At 40.0% G+C, this 17,500-nt stretch overlaps 1 protein-coding gene across 2 annotated transcripts in view; it reads left to right on the forward strand.

Moving 5' to 3' along the window:
• LOC123506947 overlaps positions 1 to 17,500 on the forward strand; it is a 27,170-nt gene that overhangs the window by 5,231 nt on the left and 4,439 nt on the right. Inside the window, exons 2-7 of one of the 2 annotated variants that reach the window (XM_045259386.1) lie at positions 1 to 4,081; positions 4,696 to 4,780; positions 5,909 to 6,731; positions 11,336 to 11,536; positions 13,451 to 13,602; positions 13,732 to 13,891. The exon at positions 1 to 4,081 is cut by the window's left edge and continues 277 nt beyond it. In XM_045259386.1, the coding sequence (XP_045115321.1) occupies positions 1 to 4,081; positions 4,696 to 4,780; positions 5,909 to 6,731; positions 11,336 to 11,536; positions 13,451 to 13,602; positions 13,732 to 13,891 (5,502 nt within the window). The remainder of the gene's footprint in view (positions 4,082 to 4,695; positions 4,781 to 5,908; positions 6,732 to 11,335; positions 11,537 to 13,450; positions 13,603 to 13,731; positions 13,892 to 17,500) is intronic. The other variant, XM_045259387.1, reaches the window with a different exon arrangement.

Here is a 17,500-nt window from a genome sequence, read left to right on the forward strand (position 1 = left end):
AAAGATTCCATGATTGTGAACGCCGGAGTGCATACCAACACTCGGAGCAAAGAGGAAGAAAATCTGGCTGAGAAAAATAGAGTTGCCTACTTTGCCACTCATAACAAAGAGGGAGAGCTTGTAGCTGAGAAAAGTAACACAAACTCTGACACTCAGAGCAAAGAGGGAGAACATGTGGCTGAGGAAAGTGGAGCTTACTCTGACACTCAAAACAAAGAGAAAGAACCTGTGTCTGTGAAAGGTGAAATCCTCTCCCACATTCAGAGTAGAGGGGGAGAACCTGCGACAGAGGAAGTTGTATATGCTGATGCTGAGATGAATGAGGAAGAATACGCTAGTGACAGTAATTCTAAGTTCTCATGTTCATGTGAGATCATTGACACTGTGAACAAGTCAGAAAGTGAGAGAAGGAGGCGAGTGATGGAGTTGTTGGGTCAACTTGATCGAGACTCCTCTGTCATCCTCAAACCATCTCAGGATCCAAGGGAGCAGGATGTATTGGTCCCCTATATCTTAGAAAGCAGCGATGCAGGTCACTCAGATAAAGCAGCAGCAGCCTGTAAGAGTCACTGTTCAAATACTTCACAGCCACAAAAAAAGAAAAAATTCAAGACTAATTACAACGATGCATTGAAGAACACACTAGAAGAATTGATCACTGCAGAACCATCAACTGTCAAGAGACGCAGGATCCATAAGAAGCGTGTCTCAAATACCATACCAGAGAAGATGAACATTACTGGACAAAGAAAACTGAAGAGATCAAAGGCCAGTGATAAAGAACTGTCTGGACATGTAGAAAGGAAGTCAGATGTTGCAGGACCACAAAGGATAAAGAGGTGCAAGATCATGGGTTTTTATGTGACTGAACACATTGAAGGAAAACCAATTGCTGCAGAACCACAGAAATGGGAGGAAGAACTTGAAAGCAACAAGAATATTAATGAAGATATTTCAAAAAATTCACAAGAGAAGTCAAGCACTGCAGGACCAAGAAAACGGAGGAGAATTAAGGCCATTGATAAGATTGTGCCTAAGCTTACACAAACTCCAAAGCCACAACTAGGCAGCCAAAAGAGAGGAAGAAAGAGCAAAGCAGAAAAGGCCAGGTTATTACTGTTAGAGCAGATGGTTCAGTGTTACTGTGTGTTGCAAAACTCCTCTAGTGACTCCCACAGGCACATTGCTCATCTCCTTAGCCAGGAAATTGTAAAGGCAAAGAAAGGTGAATTGTCTTCTGCACATTCTGAAGCATCTCATGGACAGGGTTTTGATGTGTCAACAAAGCCTAGTGAGACAACAGAGGCCAGGGTTGATGACTGCCAGTTGCAGGAAGATTTTGAGTCTCAGGTGTTGGAGATAGAGGCCACCTTCCTTATGAATGCATCAGCTGGTGGTGGTCAAGAAATCCCAGGGATGTCGCTGCTCTCTCACACATTGCAGTGTTCAAGTGAGAACACCGAAGTAAGTGATAGGACAGAAGAAAGTAACACCAATAAAGGCTTGAGGGAAGCCTTGGAGAAAAGCAGTGAGCTTCTGCCACCCATCCTTACCCCACAGTATGCTCAGTTTAAACCATATTTATCATTACCCTCTTGTATATGCTCAGACGACTCTCTTTCACCTGACAAACATAACACTATCTCTAAACATGAGTCTCCTGTTTCACAGAACATTCCATTTGACAATGAACACACACAGGCAAAGCCTGCACACTCGGGCCTCCATTACACATCCCCTGTGTGCATAAAATCTGTGTCTCATACATCACTTCAAAACACACACACATCATTGCCAGGTATGATGCAAAACCTGCCTGGCAGTGCTGATAGCCACACTGAGCCACAACATAGTCACCCATCATATTGCATGCAACAGGAAACCTCTTCTTCCATCATTCCTCACAGCACTGATGCAGACCTGAATGCATGTTTCCCAGACCACACTGTGACAAAACTTCATGTATCCATCCCCCAAGATAGCCCACCTGAAGGCCATTCCTTTGTCCTAAATCACATACAAGCAGATCCTAAAGTTGGCTTTGAAGAAAACCAAGAACAACCTGAGTTTTCATCCCCTCAACACACACAGTTAGAATCCTTTTCATTAATACCACACCACACACAAACAGAACCTCTCCGCTCACAATCTGAGCCCTGTTATCCAGTCTGCTCATCACCCAAGAAAAAGGCACTAAAGTCTTCACAGAAGTTTATGTGCAACTACAACTTAAGATCTAAAGGTCTTAGTAATGATGTCAGTGAAACTGGAAGACCCACTGAGGTCAGCAACTTGACCTCCCTATTGAAGAAGCATTGCAAGAGTGAACCACGAGTGTGCCTTAGGAAAGTGGAGTGTGATCCTTCTTTAGTTGTGATCAAGAATGCAGAGTCCCAGAGATTATCAGGCCCCATTGCTCGAGACATGTCTCTTCCTATTTCCATTCCATTTTCTATGCTTTCCTTGCCAAGTGAACAGAGAAATGTCATGGAAGTGTTGGAAAAAGTTGTTGACTGCCAAGAAGAGAAATCCGTCAAGGGGAAGTTACAGGAAAGCAGTAGTAAGAGTGCTTGCATGGAAGATGATAGTGATGAGAAAAGGCTTATTTCCAATGCACAGGGAAGCACAGGTGATGAGAGTGATGTTAGTGTGGTAAGTGATGGAGGTGCTGAGAATAGTGTTAAGGAAACAAGTTGCGAGAAGAGTCAGGGAGGAATTGCTGAGGAGAACTTTTTTAATGAGATGTTTCATGAGAGTTCTGAGAAGGGGCCTAGTGTGATGCAAGAAGGAACTGATCTTGAGAACAGTCAGGGGGAAACTGTTGAAGGAAGTCTTCTAGAGGAAAAATTTGGTGAGATGTCTCAGAACAGTGATTTAAACCAAGAAACTGGTGTTGAGAGTCTGGGAGGAACTTTTGATGGAAACATTTTAAAGGAGACATCTGGTAAGAGTTCTCATAAGACAGAGGATAATGAGATGACCCAAGAAGAAACTGATGCTGCAAACAGTCAAGGAGGAATTGTTGATGGAAACTTTTGTGATAAGATGTGTATTGAGGACTGTCAGGAGGTGGAGACTATTGAAATAAACCAAGAAGGAACTGATGAAGCTTCTGCCAACAACCAGGGAAAGTCAGATAATGCAGAACATCAAAAGGTGTTGCAGAGGGTTGAGAACAATTATGAAGCATCACAGGTTGAGGTATGTCAGGTGCTGGCTGTGAGTGTTGGCAACAGTTGGGAGGGAAAGAGTGGTGAGCAGGGTGAGATGGTGGTGGTGGCTGCTGTGAACAGTGAGGGAAGGGCAGAAATTGAAATGTGTCAGATGATGGCAGTGAATGGTGTTAACAGCCAGGAGGCTACAAGTGCTAAGGGATCTCAGCTGGTGGTGGTGAGTGGTGGTGACAATCAGGAAGGAGGTGGTCAGGTTCATGGAGAAGGTATTAATAGCTTTATACCTTCTCTCTACAGTGATGGAAATAGTAACTCTGATTTTGATAATACAACACTCCATCTTCACCAAAGAAGCAAGTCAGCTCACTGTAATTTTGATGCAAAAAAATCAAATTTGGATCAAACATCAATTAGTAATGATGATGGTGGTAGGAACAGTGGCAGAGCAACACTTGGGCAGGACTTGTGCTCAGGTATCATTGAACAATCAGGCACCCTTAATGTGGATGAAGAAAGAGTTAACTTGGCAGATGATAAACAGTGCCCTCCAGGAAATGATGAACCTTCACTGTACCAGAGTGAGTGTGGTGCTGCAGGTGTCCTGTGTGACACTTCTTGCATTACTACACAGTGTGTGCATTACTTACCAACTGAGACAGAACTTCTAGAAGATTTAGAAAGGCATTTAGATTATACAAGAAGAGACTGGGATGGGCAGAGCAGCTTTGAGTTACCAGAGGTCACCTTAAAGGACACTGCTGTGGGAGAAACCTCTCCAGCACAGGCATCTTCAGAGGAACAAGGTGAGCCAAGACAGGGCTGTGAGTCACCTGCCCCTGCCTCAGCACCACATTGTGAAGGCCACAACATGCACACTGACCACACCAACTTAAATGAAGAAGGGAAAGGTAGGACCAGCAACTCTGTTGATGTTCTTACTAATTGTATTTAGAGTGGTGAAAAATATAAATGTGGAATACAATTTCATGAATATCAAATTAGAATATTACTTAGCAATGCAGTATGACAGTCGTCTAAAAAAAAATTGTAATCAGTGGTTAGTTTACTGGCATGCATGATGATGTAGAACTGTGGTTACCGACTCTGTGTTTGTGACCCAAAAAAGGATGACAAGGGATATTCTGAGAGGATCCCGGGAAGGTCGTACAAAAATATTAATAATTCACAGCTAATTACATTTTGTAGTTGATATACTTCAGTAGGCTAGTGTAAACGTTATCTTGGATACATACCAACTAAAGATTGGCAATATAAACTTGCATAAAAACCTCATATATATTGGTAAGTATAACTAACCTGAAAATGGTTGGATTTATATTATTACTACATGTTTACACATCTAGGGTTGCACTTCATGTTTAGCCTGTAATTAGGTTCACAATCAAAAAGGGTGGGAAACACTGATGGAGATGAATGGATGTTTAGTTCATAATGAAGAGGGAAGATTTAAAGAGTTTGACTTTGTTGTCTGGTAGGAATATAATGTGAGTTGTTCTGTCAGCAGATATGGAGGCAGCAAGCAATGGAGACGCAGCAAACTCAGATGGAGAGGATGTGCTGTCTCTGTACACTGACTATAGTCTTCTGTGAGTAAAACATTGTATTACAGACTAAGAATATATTGCAGGTGTTTCTCTGTATTGATGCATATGTTTTTAGTGTCACAGTAGTGCTGCTGCTCACTGCTCACTGGAAGAGTTTGTTGATTTGCTACTGGCTACAAAGTGCATTCTTGGCTCTGTTGATGCAAGTATAGATTTTGATATAATATAAAGTTATTTTCTCATTAAAGGAAGTCATGAATCATGTGAGAAGATAGTCAAGTAGAGCAGACAGTTATCTTACTGATACTAATTTGTATTTTTGCTCATAACATTTATTTATATTATTTTATTCATTTATTTATATAAATAAACTGGTTTTATTAAATATGTTTACCTTGGGGATGAGATGACTTAGGCTAACGGAAGATGTTGATGGAAGTGAAAGGTGGAGAAGGTAGACAGAGATGGGAGTTTATTTTATTTTGTGGTTTTTCAGTCCCTTTCATTTCCCAGTAGACTTTCACTTAATCACTGAATTTAACTTGCTCATCACACTCTTTTGAATGCTACTCTTTATTGCTGAACTTGATTTATATAATTATTTTCACTTCACTTCTTTTTTTCATCTACATGGCATTTTCACAGAATCATTGTCCAATGAGGTTTGTTCCTTTTTCAGAATGTTTCATAAATGAGTAAGGTATGTATTATCACATCGTGCCCTTTTGTAGGACCCTTGATCAGACAAAAACTTAATCAAATAATTGCATAAAAATCACATAATGCTATCACATGAGAAATGGTTCTATGGCATGTGGGTTGGGTGGTTGGGGGAACCTGGAATGTAGGGGGTTCGCTGCGCCAACTAGTGGCTGCGTACCTGGAGCTAGCTTGCATCTCAAATTTTGGCTCGCTGATCAAAGCAAAAAACCGTCTAGGTGGCGGCTCGTTTCTCAGATTACTCGTAAGTCAAGGTTTTCATAACTCAAGGTTCCACTGAACTTTGTGGATTACTGTATTTCCTCTCCATTTTTAATCAGGAAAATTTATCAGTTCTACCCAAAGTAGCCAAAATATTCACTAGTAGAATCTAAATGAGCTTAAACAGAACCTTATCTTATATTTCAGTTATCTAATACTGAACAAACTGATTTTATTTATTTTCCACAGAGATGCTGATATTAGTGGGGAAGCGGTCCCACATTGTGAAGCTGATGACTTGAAAGAGTTCCATGATACTGAGGAAAATTATACAGAACATTCCTCAGTCAGCAAGAATGAAGGGATGGCAGGTGATCTTAAAGGAAGCGTGCTCGCAGATCTTTCTGAACACAGTCAGAGTGGTGATGGACTAGAAGTAGGCACAGCATCAGACGAGGCATTGTGTTTGACGGATTCTGACACAGAAAGTCTACAGTCTAAATCCTCTGTCATTGATCGCATTGTGGAAAATGAGGCAAAGTGCACCTTGGAGGAGGAGATGTTGGAGAGTGATGCTTTGAACAACCTTCCATCAGGAGTCAAAGATGGTCAGAGTAATGAAGCTGAAGGGCCTGTAGATGAACAGGAAGTCACAGCAAGTCCTTTACTATCTCCACGTGAAGTATTGCTAGGTGACAGTTGTTCCAGAGAATGCTCTGTCCCCACTAGTGCACCAAACAATGTTACTTCTCCACATTGCTCTAAACCCTCCCAAAACCAAAAGAATTTCATTCCTCTTCAGGCAAATAAGCCTGGACAGAGAGGCTCTAGGGACCAAGAAGCTGCCTGTGATAAAACAATAAATGATGAGAGTCATTGTCCATCAAGCAAGTCAAATAAGAAAACCCAACCACCTCCTGCTGCCCCAACACCAGCAATTCCCCCACCACCTCCTCACAGGAAGAGAACCACCTTTGTGCCCAGACTTCTGCTGCCAGAAAATATGGGCATCTGTTTTTTCTTTATCAACAGAGGCTTCTGTGAGCGCCAGGACTGCCACTTCAGCCATGAGGTATTGTTGTCTGCTGAAACAATTGTGAGGGAAGGAGAGGTGCACTAGCATTTACCACAAGAAGATTTGGTGTTTAATGTTGTAGGCGAACTAATTTTCATGAATGTGTGTATAAACAGGGTTTCTTGAACCCCCCTCTCTCTCTCTCTCTCTCTCTCTCTCTCTCTCTCTCTCTCTCTCTCTCTCTCTCTCTCTCTCTCTCTCTCTCTCTCTCTCTCTCTCTCAAAAAAAAAAAAAAAAAAAAAAAATGTTTATAATGATCCTAATACCATGTATGCAAAAAAATGTGCATACCCATCACTGCCCCATCATTAATATTGAAAGTGGAGAGTAAATATTATCTTTAGGCTACATTGTGTTGTATTGTATTTTATGACTCCATCCTTTGCTTTTATATTTATTCCTAATCTTTAGGCATAGAAGCACTTACTCTTGAAATAATTGCAATCCAGATTGCATTCCCATATTTTGAACAGAGCTTCATAAAGATGAGGAACTGAACAAGTTTCATAGCGTTGTAGTTTCTTTTCACGTAGGGCCAACAATTCTCAATAGAAAGATGGCAGGGAATGAGCAAAAATGATCTGGGTAATACTTGACATATTCATCTATAGCAACAACTCAGAGCTCTTGTCTACAGTTGTAGTGGAGAGTTTGGGCACAAGACATACACAACTGTGACCTTTAAATCTAGTACACATTTAAAGACTTTTAAATGGTACATGACATACCTTATTTGCCAAGCGATTTTCCTTTAAGCTCAGCAACCTCCAAAAGTACGGGATGCTTCTTGTCGGTTTTTCTACACGATTGGGAATAGTATTATCCCAAATATCTTTTAATTTCTATTTTTAGTTTTGTTACAGTTGAAGCGTCACGATCCTGAAGCTGGATTTTTAATGATATGCCACACGTACTCTATGGGATTTAGGTCTGTTACAGTGGGTAACAGACTGAGCTGTGTGAGCAGGAGCTCTGTCTTGCATAAACCAACTAGTGGTACACTTTTCAAAACTTTCAGACAGATTATCACACAATAACTTAAAATAACTGTGCTAATTTATACAGGCAAGCCCCACTTAACAAATGTTCACACAACAAAATTTTACTACAACGAAAGTTTCCTTTGACTACCATCTGCTCGTATAACAAACACCAAACTTGATTTAATGAAATTTTACCCAGGTGATTTTTTCCAAGTTTGAAAGCCCCACAGTATCTTGCAAGCCGACAGGCTTTTGAATGCATCAGTACCTCTCCTGGACAAAACACACACCACTCACTCCCCTACCCTTACCCGCTTTTTAGTTCAAAACAATAATTGCGTCAGCAGCAGCTCATCTTCCCTCGCTCAACATGCCATCAAAACACCCTGCAACCAGCCCTGCAATGTTGCCTAGCATTGCTAAGAAGAAAAGGAAGTCTCTTACTCTCAAAGTGAAGCTGGATATTATTCACAGACGAGAGAGGTGAGAAAACTAATAGCATTGCTCGCCACCATGGCTTGACTCCATCTACTATCTCTACTATTTTCAAGTCAGCAGACTCTATTAAGGGGGGATGTACGCATATTTCTTACCCAAAATGAGCGATCGGACCATTTTGAGATAAGTGTTTGATCACCTCCAACATCCTTCTGACAACGTGTATACAAGGTTTGGAATCTGTCTCTGGCTTTTAAATAACGTTTCTGGGCATTTAATTAAAGGGCACGCATGTGGCGCGCTTTATTTACATTTTGCGCTCCACGCGGAACTTTACCACATCTTTGTAGGCCTAAAGATTAGTTTTTTCTAGCGTTTTGAAGTTGAATCAGGAAGCGCTATCTGGTATCATCAGTGAGTTGTGGCGGACTGGGCTAGTTGGTTATTGTTTAGCCCAGTGGACCTTTGTACTTCATAGAGAGAGGTGGTCTGTGACCGCTTGTCTCTCTGCACTCTACCTGCCTTTCTTTTCTACACGGTACCTTCACGAGGCAATTCACCATGCCTAGACCAAGCAAGGCAACAAGAAACAGAAGAGAAGGCATGAAGAAAGCGAGAGAGAAGCAAAAGAAAGAAGGAAGGAAGGATATCAGAAGGTGGGCAGCCATCAGCTGGCCCAGCGTCAGATCCCCCGTGACATCTTGACTTTAAATGCCGTTTTCTCAAAACGCAAGATTTTACAATTCATACTACCATAACTTTTTTATTTGTTGATAAATTTTCACCATTCTTGTGGCATATTACTTGTTGCCATATCTGTTAATCTATACATTTTTTTGTGGTGTGAAAAAGAAATAGCCTAAGATTTTTTAAGTTCATAGAAAACTTTTTTTCAAACAGGAAAGTTTCTTGTCTTGTTACATAAAACCCCCTTTTTTATGTAACATTCCTTCTAGATTAAATTGAAATGTAATCAAAAAGGAATTCCTAGACAGTGTTTGGATTGGAAAATGATCATTGGTGTTGGATCTGTAGGCAAATTAAAAATGCTACTAATTTTTCAATAAAATTAATTTTCATTCATTTATCTTTGAGTTTCATCTCCAAATTTGGCCACAGAGGGTTTTCAAGTTAGACTAGTTTTCAATAAAAATTTCAGTAAGCTAAGTAAAGTAGTTTAATTTTCATCATATTTAGCATCCATCGTCCCTTAAGAAGGCTGGTGAGACAGTATCATCCTTGCAAGCTAAAAAAATCACCCGAACTTGTGACTCTGCAATGGATAAAATGGAAAGCCGTGTGGAAATGTGGTACATAAGTTTTGTATGCGGTACAATGATGCGCCCTTTGTTTACATACCACAGGTTGCCAGGTAGCGTCTTTCCCACTCCACTCTTCCTCCCTTCATAAATTTAAGATCAACATCATAAAGTTACTTACATACATACATTAGTGTACATTGTAATGACTTAGTCTTAAATTAAACTGCTAAAATGTTTAACTTCATAATTTTTACTTTCATTAAATCTTTTACTATACTATGATGCACTCTCGCTTTGTTTACTCATTGGAAATTCAAGTCAGGGATCAAACTTGTTATAATTGGTTCGCTTAACGAAGATTCACGCAACGAACAGGTTTTTAGAATCGTAACCTGTTCATTAAGCGTGGGTTGCCTATACAGGAATACTCAGCTTGACAAACAGGATAGGGGGTGTCAAAGCTGTTCGTAGAGCGGAAATTTGTTAAGCGGACATAATTTTCCCATAGGGAATAATGGAAATGGGGGGATGTGTTCTGGGCTGGTCCCCAACATACCACATGGGTTAAAAAATTTTTTTTATTTTTCTGTTAGCTTTTTACAAATCTTTCCCCCAGGAAAGGATTGTTTTGTAATTCATAAAGTGAAATCTTACATAGAATACCAAAAATAAAGCAGAGATGAGATCGGCCATAGACGAAGCGGAGACTCACGGCGACTCGGCATGCTCCAAGTGTTATGGTGTGGGAGTGCTTTGCATTTGTTGGAGTTTGCACCTTATTGTTTCTTGAAAAAAATAAGAGTACAGTAATACTCCGCTTAACGAACGTTCGTCTAACGAATTTCCGGTTTAACGTATTATATAAAGTTAGACCAAAAAGTCCGCATAATGTACAACCACATCTGTTTTAGCGAATTTTCTTGGTTTGAATTGGCCAGGTGAGGGACCAAACGTGGCAGCTTCGCTGTGATTGGCTGGCTCCCTCCCCTCTGTCTCTAGCGCTCCTGGAGCTGGATCCAAGATTCTTTAACAACGTCAGAGCAACCTCCTGTCGCGAAATGGCTTCCATGAATGCTTGGAGGGACGGTGACGAGGTTGCTATCAGGTTGCCCTGAGGTTGCTGGGAACACCATCTCTGGAGGAGGTGTTACTGTCTTGTATATGCATTTATGTTGACAAAACAACATTTCTATTAGCTTTTAATAAACCTTGCCCCCAAGAAAGGATTGTTTTGTAATGCATAAAGTGAAATCTTACATGGAATACCAAAAAATAAAGCAGAGAAGAGATCGCCCACAGACGAAGTGGAGACTCTCGGCGACTCGGCCGCTTCTTCTTCTTCTTGTGATCCTTTTAGCTTGCGTGTTGTCTTTCACCACAATATTAAATTTGTTTCCACTCTATTGCCTGCTATAATGGATATCATATCTTAGTATTCATATATGCTCATGCCATGAGGATAATCGTGACTCCGTGGCATTGAGTGATAGTGAATTACTAATGAAATACCATGGTATTTCATTAGTAATGAAATACTGTGATATTTCATTAGTAATTCACATTATTTTTAGTATTTTTTTTATTATGATTATTATTATTATTATTATTATTATTATTATTATTATTATTATTATTATCGTTATTATTGTTGTTGTTATTATTATTTATTTATTTATTTATTCATTTATTTTATTTATTTATTTATTTATTTATTGTGCTCTAAATATTTTGCACATCACAGTTAGTTGTTGTTTATCTCAGTGCCAATACTGCTGCACCACATTTGTCACAATCTCACCTCCGTAGTGTTTGTGTGTTAGCATTCATTGATTTACAGTATACAATGTGTGTATGTATGTGCTTGGAGAGTGGATGCTGTTTTTATCTTTGTCTTTTGTAATTGTCGTTGATGTTACAGATAACATTGGAGTGCGAGAGGTACCTTGGGCTGCGGATCCTCTTTCTGGTAACTGATAGTCGCCAGAATGAAGCGTGGACCCTACTTAGGCATCACCTCTCTCACCATCGCAACTCTCTACCTCTGGCTGTATCCCTCCTCTTGCCCCTCGCCAAGCATCTTGTGACTCTCTCTCACGATAAGCAGCCGTCATGTATAAGAGTAAGTGTTCCTGTCTGTGCTGGTCATGATTTGATTATCAGTGATGAGTGTCCTTAATCATTATAGCACCTGATAAAAAAGTGTGAGAGGTTAGAAGTTGCCCTTTGTCCTAGTACAATCATAAGGGAACAAATAGAATGTTATGAAGAAAAAGAAAAAAAGATAAATTTTTGTAGGTATTTTTCTTTTCTTTTCACACAAGACCAAACCTTTGAATTACATACCACTTGAAAGGTAAAAAGTTATTCTTTGAAATAGTGTATTCATGTGTAGAAAGTAAAACAGGCAGATAAGCATTATGTAATTAGAGTAGAATTGAAGGAAAGGATGAACATGAAGACGTTTGTCTTTGTGTCCATATTTACTCACTAATTATTTAGGAATACTTAGATGTATGCCACTTGAAAGGTTAGCATATGTTTCTTGTCATGATTTATTTGAAAAAATAAAATAAAATAAATGAATAGATAATAAGGACTAGATTTTTTTCTCGCCCCTCCAACTGCTTACTCTGTATAAGGGCCTTATCCGTCCCTATATGGAGTACTCTTCGCATGTTTGGGGGGGTTCCAGTCACACACCTTTGCTTGATAGGGTGGAATCGAAAGCTCTTCATCTCATCAACTCCCCTCCTCTGACTAACTGTCTTCAGTCTCTTTCTCACCGCCGAAATGTTGCATCCCTTTCTATATTTTATCGCTATTTTCATGGTAACTGTTCTACTGAGAGCCAGCGCTCAAGTGGGCTTTTTTCTAACTTTCTTTTTTTTGCCCTTGGCTGGCCCTCTTCCCTACGTAAAAAAAATAAAAAATAAATAAATAAATAAAAAAAAAATAATAATAATCTTGCTAACTGCATGCCTCCCCTCCTGCGGCCACGCTGCACAAGGCTTTCTTCTTCCTTTCATCCCTATTCTGTCCAACTCTCTAATGCAAGAGTTAACCAGTACGCTCAATCATTCATCCCTTTCATTGGTAAACTCTGGAACTCCATTCCTGCATCTGTATTTCCGAATTCCTACAACTTGTCTTCTTTTAAGTGGGAGGTATCGAGGCATTTGCTTCCTAATTCTGGCTGACGGTTTTGGCACTTTTTGTACTTTTTGGAGAGCCAGTGCTCAAGTGGGCTTTTTTCTAACTTTCTTTTTTTTTGCCCTTGGCTGGCCCTCTTCCCTACGTAAAAAAATAAATAAATAGATAAAAAAAAATATATATAAAAAAAAATAAAGAAAGAAAAAAAAAAACTAGTATTTGTGAATTTTATATTTAACCCTCTGGCTTCTGACTGTCACTGCCAATGCTATATTTGTTTACATCTCACAACAGGATTAGTGTAAGGATCAGTGTTTGTAAGTTCTTGGAAATAGTGAGCTGTTCAAATGTAAAATATTGAGACCTAATAAGGATCTGAGCACATATGAGAAGGGTTCGAATGTCAAATAAAACCCTTCACAACATTCAGAGCTTAAATCTGCCCTCCCCCCATGCTCTCTCTCTCTCTCTCTCTCTCTCTCTCTCTCTCTCTCTCTCTCTCTCTCTCTCTCTCTCTCTCTCTCTCTCTCTCTCTCTCTCTCTCTCTCTCTCTCTCTCTCTCTCTCTCTCGTAAGCTACCAAATATGGTAGTTTTGAGTGGTCATTTTTATTCATTGATTTATAATACAGCAATAGAATTTATGAATCTCAATTATGTGAGCCATCCAGCCATATACTTGTGGATGCATATTAAGTGAGATAGTACATCAGTGTTCTTCAAATAACCTTGTGTCTGGTTTGTTTCTGCATGCTGATCATAAGAGATCAGAAGTGGTTTTGAAGTAAACAAGAGTAAAGATCACTTATGTTCATATGCACTAAGATGGTGAATAAAAGGTACAACAGACCAATAAACAACATTTTAAATTGTTGTGTTTGACAGGTGCCAAGTTTCCTCACCCTTCCTCTGGATGTTGCTAAAGTGAGAGTCTTGTGTGAGGAACGTCATGGTAAGGCAGCCTTCAGGCTCCTCTGTTCCTGTCACACTAGAGCATCACCTGAGGGCCTCAAAATTCTTCTCAACATTTTTGTCAGGTAAAATAATATTTAAGGGTAAAAATGCTTGTAAACTGAAATGCAATAGAAAGTCATTTTCTTAAGAAAATTGTGTTAAAATATGAGAGAATGGTGTCATAGTGAACTGTTTAAAGTGATTGCTTACAGATTTTGTGAGAGCTTCTCTGAGAGGCAGATGCTGAGCCCTTGGGATAAGGTGGTTTTCTGGGGCTATGACTGTTATGGAGGTGATTCTGAAGCCAAGTTGAAAGACTTGCTCAATATTGAGTGGCTAAGACTTAAGATGTCAAGTGGCAATGTCAGTAAGGTAAGAGTACAGTGCTCTCTCTCTCTCTCTCTCTCTCTCTCTCTCTCTCTCTCTCTCTCTCTCTCTCTCTCTCTCTCTCTCTCTCTCTCTCTCTCTCTCTCTCTCTCTCTCTCTCTCTCTCTCTCTCTCTCTCTCTCTCTCTCTCACACACACACACACACACACACACACACACACACACACACACACACACACACACACACACACACACACACACACACACACACACACACACACACACACACACACACACACACACACACACACACACACACACACACACACACACACAGCTCAGTGGTTACACACACACACACAGATGACCACACACACACAGATATTTGGGTGTGTCTCCTTTCACAGCCCTGTTCACCTAGCAGTGAGTAGGTACATGTAAATCGAGTTGTGACCTTGTTGTCCCAGTGTGTGGTGTGTGCCTGGTCTCAGACCTATCCGAAGATCGGAAACAATGAGCTCTGAGCTCGCTCCGTAACACACACTGTCTCACAGAGACACACACATCAAACAGTGAATCACACACACACACACACACACACACACACACACACACACACACACACACACGTCGATGGCGGAGGTGGTCGCTGAGCTCCAGAGCAATCATCTCTAATTCTACAGTTACCATTGCCTAAGAGTAACCAAGGTGGGAAAGGAGCTGGTAATGTTTGTCCCGTCTCCATATAGTCATGTTAACTGTTGATTAGCAAAATAATGTCCAGGGAAGGTAAATATAAACTGTAGCCTGCGTTTGAGCCATCAGCAAAAAGAGATGTGTGGTGATATTTGGTGTGGAGGAGGATAAGACACCGAGTAAAATGGAGAGAGAGAAAAACATAAAAAAGGTGATAAATAATATCATTAATGTGGTGCAGGAGGAGGGAAAAGACCTAGTACAAGAAATAGAGGACTTCCATAGAATTGGAAAGTTCACAAGAGAAGGTATGAGGCCAATAAGAATCAAACTTAAGTCACAAAAGGATGTAGATGAATTGGTGGAGAAGTCATGGAGGCTAGCCCAGCAGGAAACAACAAGGAAGATTTGGTTGAGAAGAGATCTCGGTGAAAAGGAAAGAGAAATGTTAAATGAGTTGAGAAAGGAGGCTTTGAAAAAAATGAAGAGAGGACAGAAGAGGAGAAGAAAGAGTTTTCTGGAGAATCTTGGATATGAGACTGAGGAAGTGGTTCATAACCCAGAAAAGTACAGCAAGAAAGGACTAAAGAAACTTACATATGAGCGAAATGTAATGTATTCCAACATAAATGGAGTGATATCGGGGATTTTAGAACTCAACGATTACTTGAGGACAAGAACCCAGATATTGTGGGTCTTACTGAAACAAAACTGAGAGAGGGAGAAGACCTGATGATGGTTGGAGAAGGAAATATAATGTTTGGAAAAGAAATAGAGTAGGTAAGATGGGAGGAGGAGTGATGTTGCTGGTTAAAAAAGATATAAAGGTGGATCAAGTGAAAAAAGGTATGGGAAAGGCAGAAGTGCTAAAGATCAGAGCAGAAACTAATGAAGGAAAAAAGAGGCACTACATAGTGGTGTACGTACCACCTAAGACAAATGCATGGTCAGTACAGGAATATGAAGAAATGATAAGTGATACAGGAACATGTCTGGAAGAAATGTTGGGTGGCTGTGAACGAACTATAATGATGGGAGATTTTAATTGTAAAGAGGTGTGTTGGGAGGACTGGTCAATGGAAGGATCAGAGACAACATGGGGAAATACACTATTGACACTGGCAATGGAAAATGTGTTAACTCAGTGGGTCAAAGAAGATACTAGGTTTGGAGGAGAGGAGCATCGTCAAGACTGGACTTGGTCTTTAGTACAGAGCCAATGGTCATTGAGGAGATGAGGGTGGAGTGCCCTTTAGCAAAGAGTGATCATGCAGTTTTGGAGTTCAAGGTGATAGACGAAGAGAAATCTAGAAGAAATGAAGAATATAAAGTGGGAAGATGGAATTATGCCAAGACAGATTTTGGAAACCTAAAGAAATTCTTTCAAGAGACAAATTGGATGAAATTCAAGAGTGCTAAGGAGCAAATGAAAAGTGGAAGGAATTTATAAAAATATACAAAGAAGGTGAGAAAAATTTGTACCAATAAGACAACATAGAGAAGTTGGAAAGCAGGACTGGTTTAACGATAGATGTGAAAAGGCTAGAACAAGAAAAGAGGATGCATGGAAGAGGTGGAGAAGGAAAAGACGGATTAAGCAGTGGGAAAGTTACAAAAGAGCAAGAAATGAATATGTGTTGATTAGAAGAGAAGAAAGAAAGAAACAAGAAAAGGATATAATTGATAAATGTAAAGACCAACCAAGGCTTTTTACAGACATGTGAACAACAACATCAAAAATAGAGAAAGTATTGAAAGTTTAGAAGTAAATGGAGTATGCAGTGAAGATCCCAGGAAATGGCAGAGGCTATGAATGGATGCTTTCGGAAGGTATTCACAAAGGAGACTGCTTTTGACAAACCACTGGTAATGGAACAGAAAGGGATTATGAAGGAGTTTCAAGTAACTGTGGAGGAGATCAAGAATATGATGGGGAGTTTAGAAGTGAGAAAAGCTGTGGGACCTGATGGGGTATCAGGATGGATTTTAAGAGAATGCAGGGAGCAACTGGCAGAAAAAGTTTGTGAAGTAATTGATGCCTCATTAAGGGAAGGTGTAGTGCCCCAAGACTGGAAAAGAGCTAACATTGTCCCAATCTATAAATCAGGTAACAAGAGAGACCCATTGAACTATAGACCAGTGTCACTTACAAGTGTGGTAGCTAAGATGTGTGAGAGGGTGGTGAAGAATAGATGGACAGACTTCTTGGAGAAAAATGACATACTTTGTGAGTGTCAATTTGGTTTTAGAAAAGGGCGTTCATGCACGACAAACCTGATATGTTACTATTCGAGGGTGATAGATGTAATACAGGAAAGAGATGGTTGGGCTGATGGAATATATCTGGATTTAAAAAAGGCCTTTGATAAGGTACCACACCGGAGACTGATCTGGAAACTTGAAATGGTAGGAGGAGTGCATGGCAGTTTACTAAAATGGATGGAAGACTTTTGGTAGGAAGAGAAATGAGAACAATAATTAAGGACAGACCATCAGAATGGGGATTGGTGGAGAGTGGAGTTCCACAGGGATCAGTGTTGGCACCAGTAATGTTCGCGGTCTACATAAATGACATGGTGGATGGGGTGTCCAGTTATGTGAGCCTATTTGCAGACGATGCAAAATTGTTAAGAAAAGTGAGATGTGACAAAGATTGCGAACTACTCCAGGAAGACTTGGACAGAATATGGAAATGGAGCTGTACATGGCAAATGGAGTTCAACACGACAAAATGCAAGAAAATAGAGTTTGGCAAGAGTGAAAGAAGAATCAGGAGTATGTACAAGATAGGAAATGAAGACATAAAACCAGTCATGAAGAAAAAGACCTTGGGGTGACAATTACCAATGACCTATCGCCAGAGAGACATATAAACAAAATAATTGGAGAAGTATTGAACTTATTGAGGAACATAAGAGTGGCGTTCGTATATTTAGATGAAGAAATGATGAAGAAAA

This window comes from Portunus trituberculatus, chromosome 21 (genome assembly GCF_017591435.1).
Source record: "Portunus trituberculatus isolate SZX2019 chromosome 21, ASM1759143v1, whole genome shotgun sequence".
NCBI classification, from domain to species: domain Eukaryota; kingdom Metazoa; phylum Arthropoda; class Malacostraca; order Decapoda; family Portunidae; genus Portunus; species Portunus trituberculatus.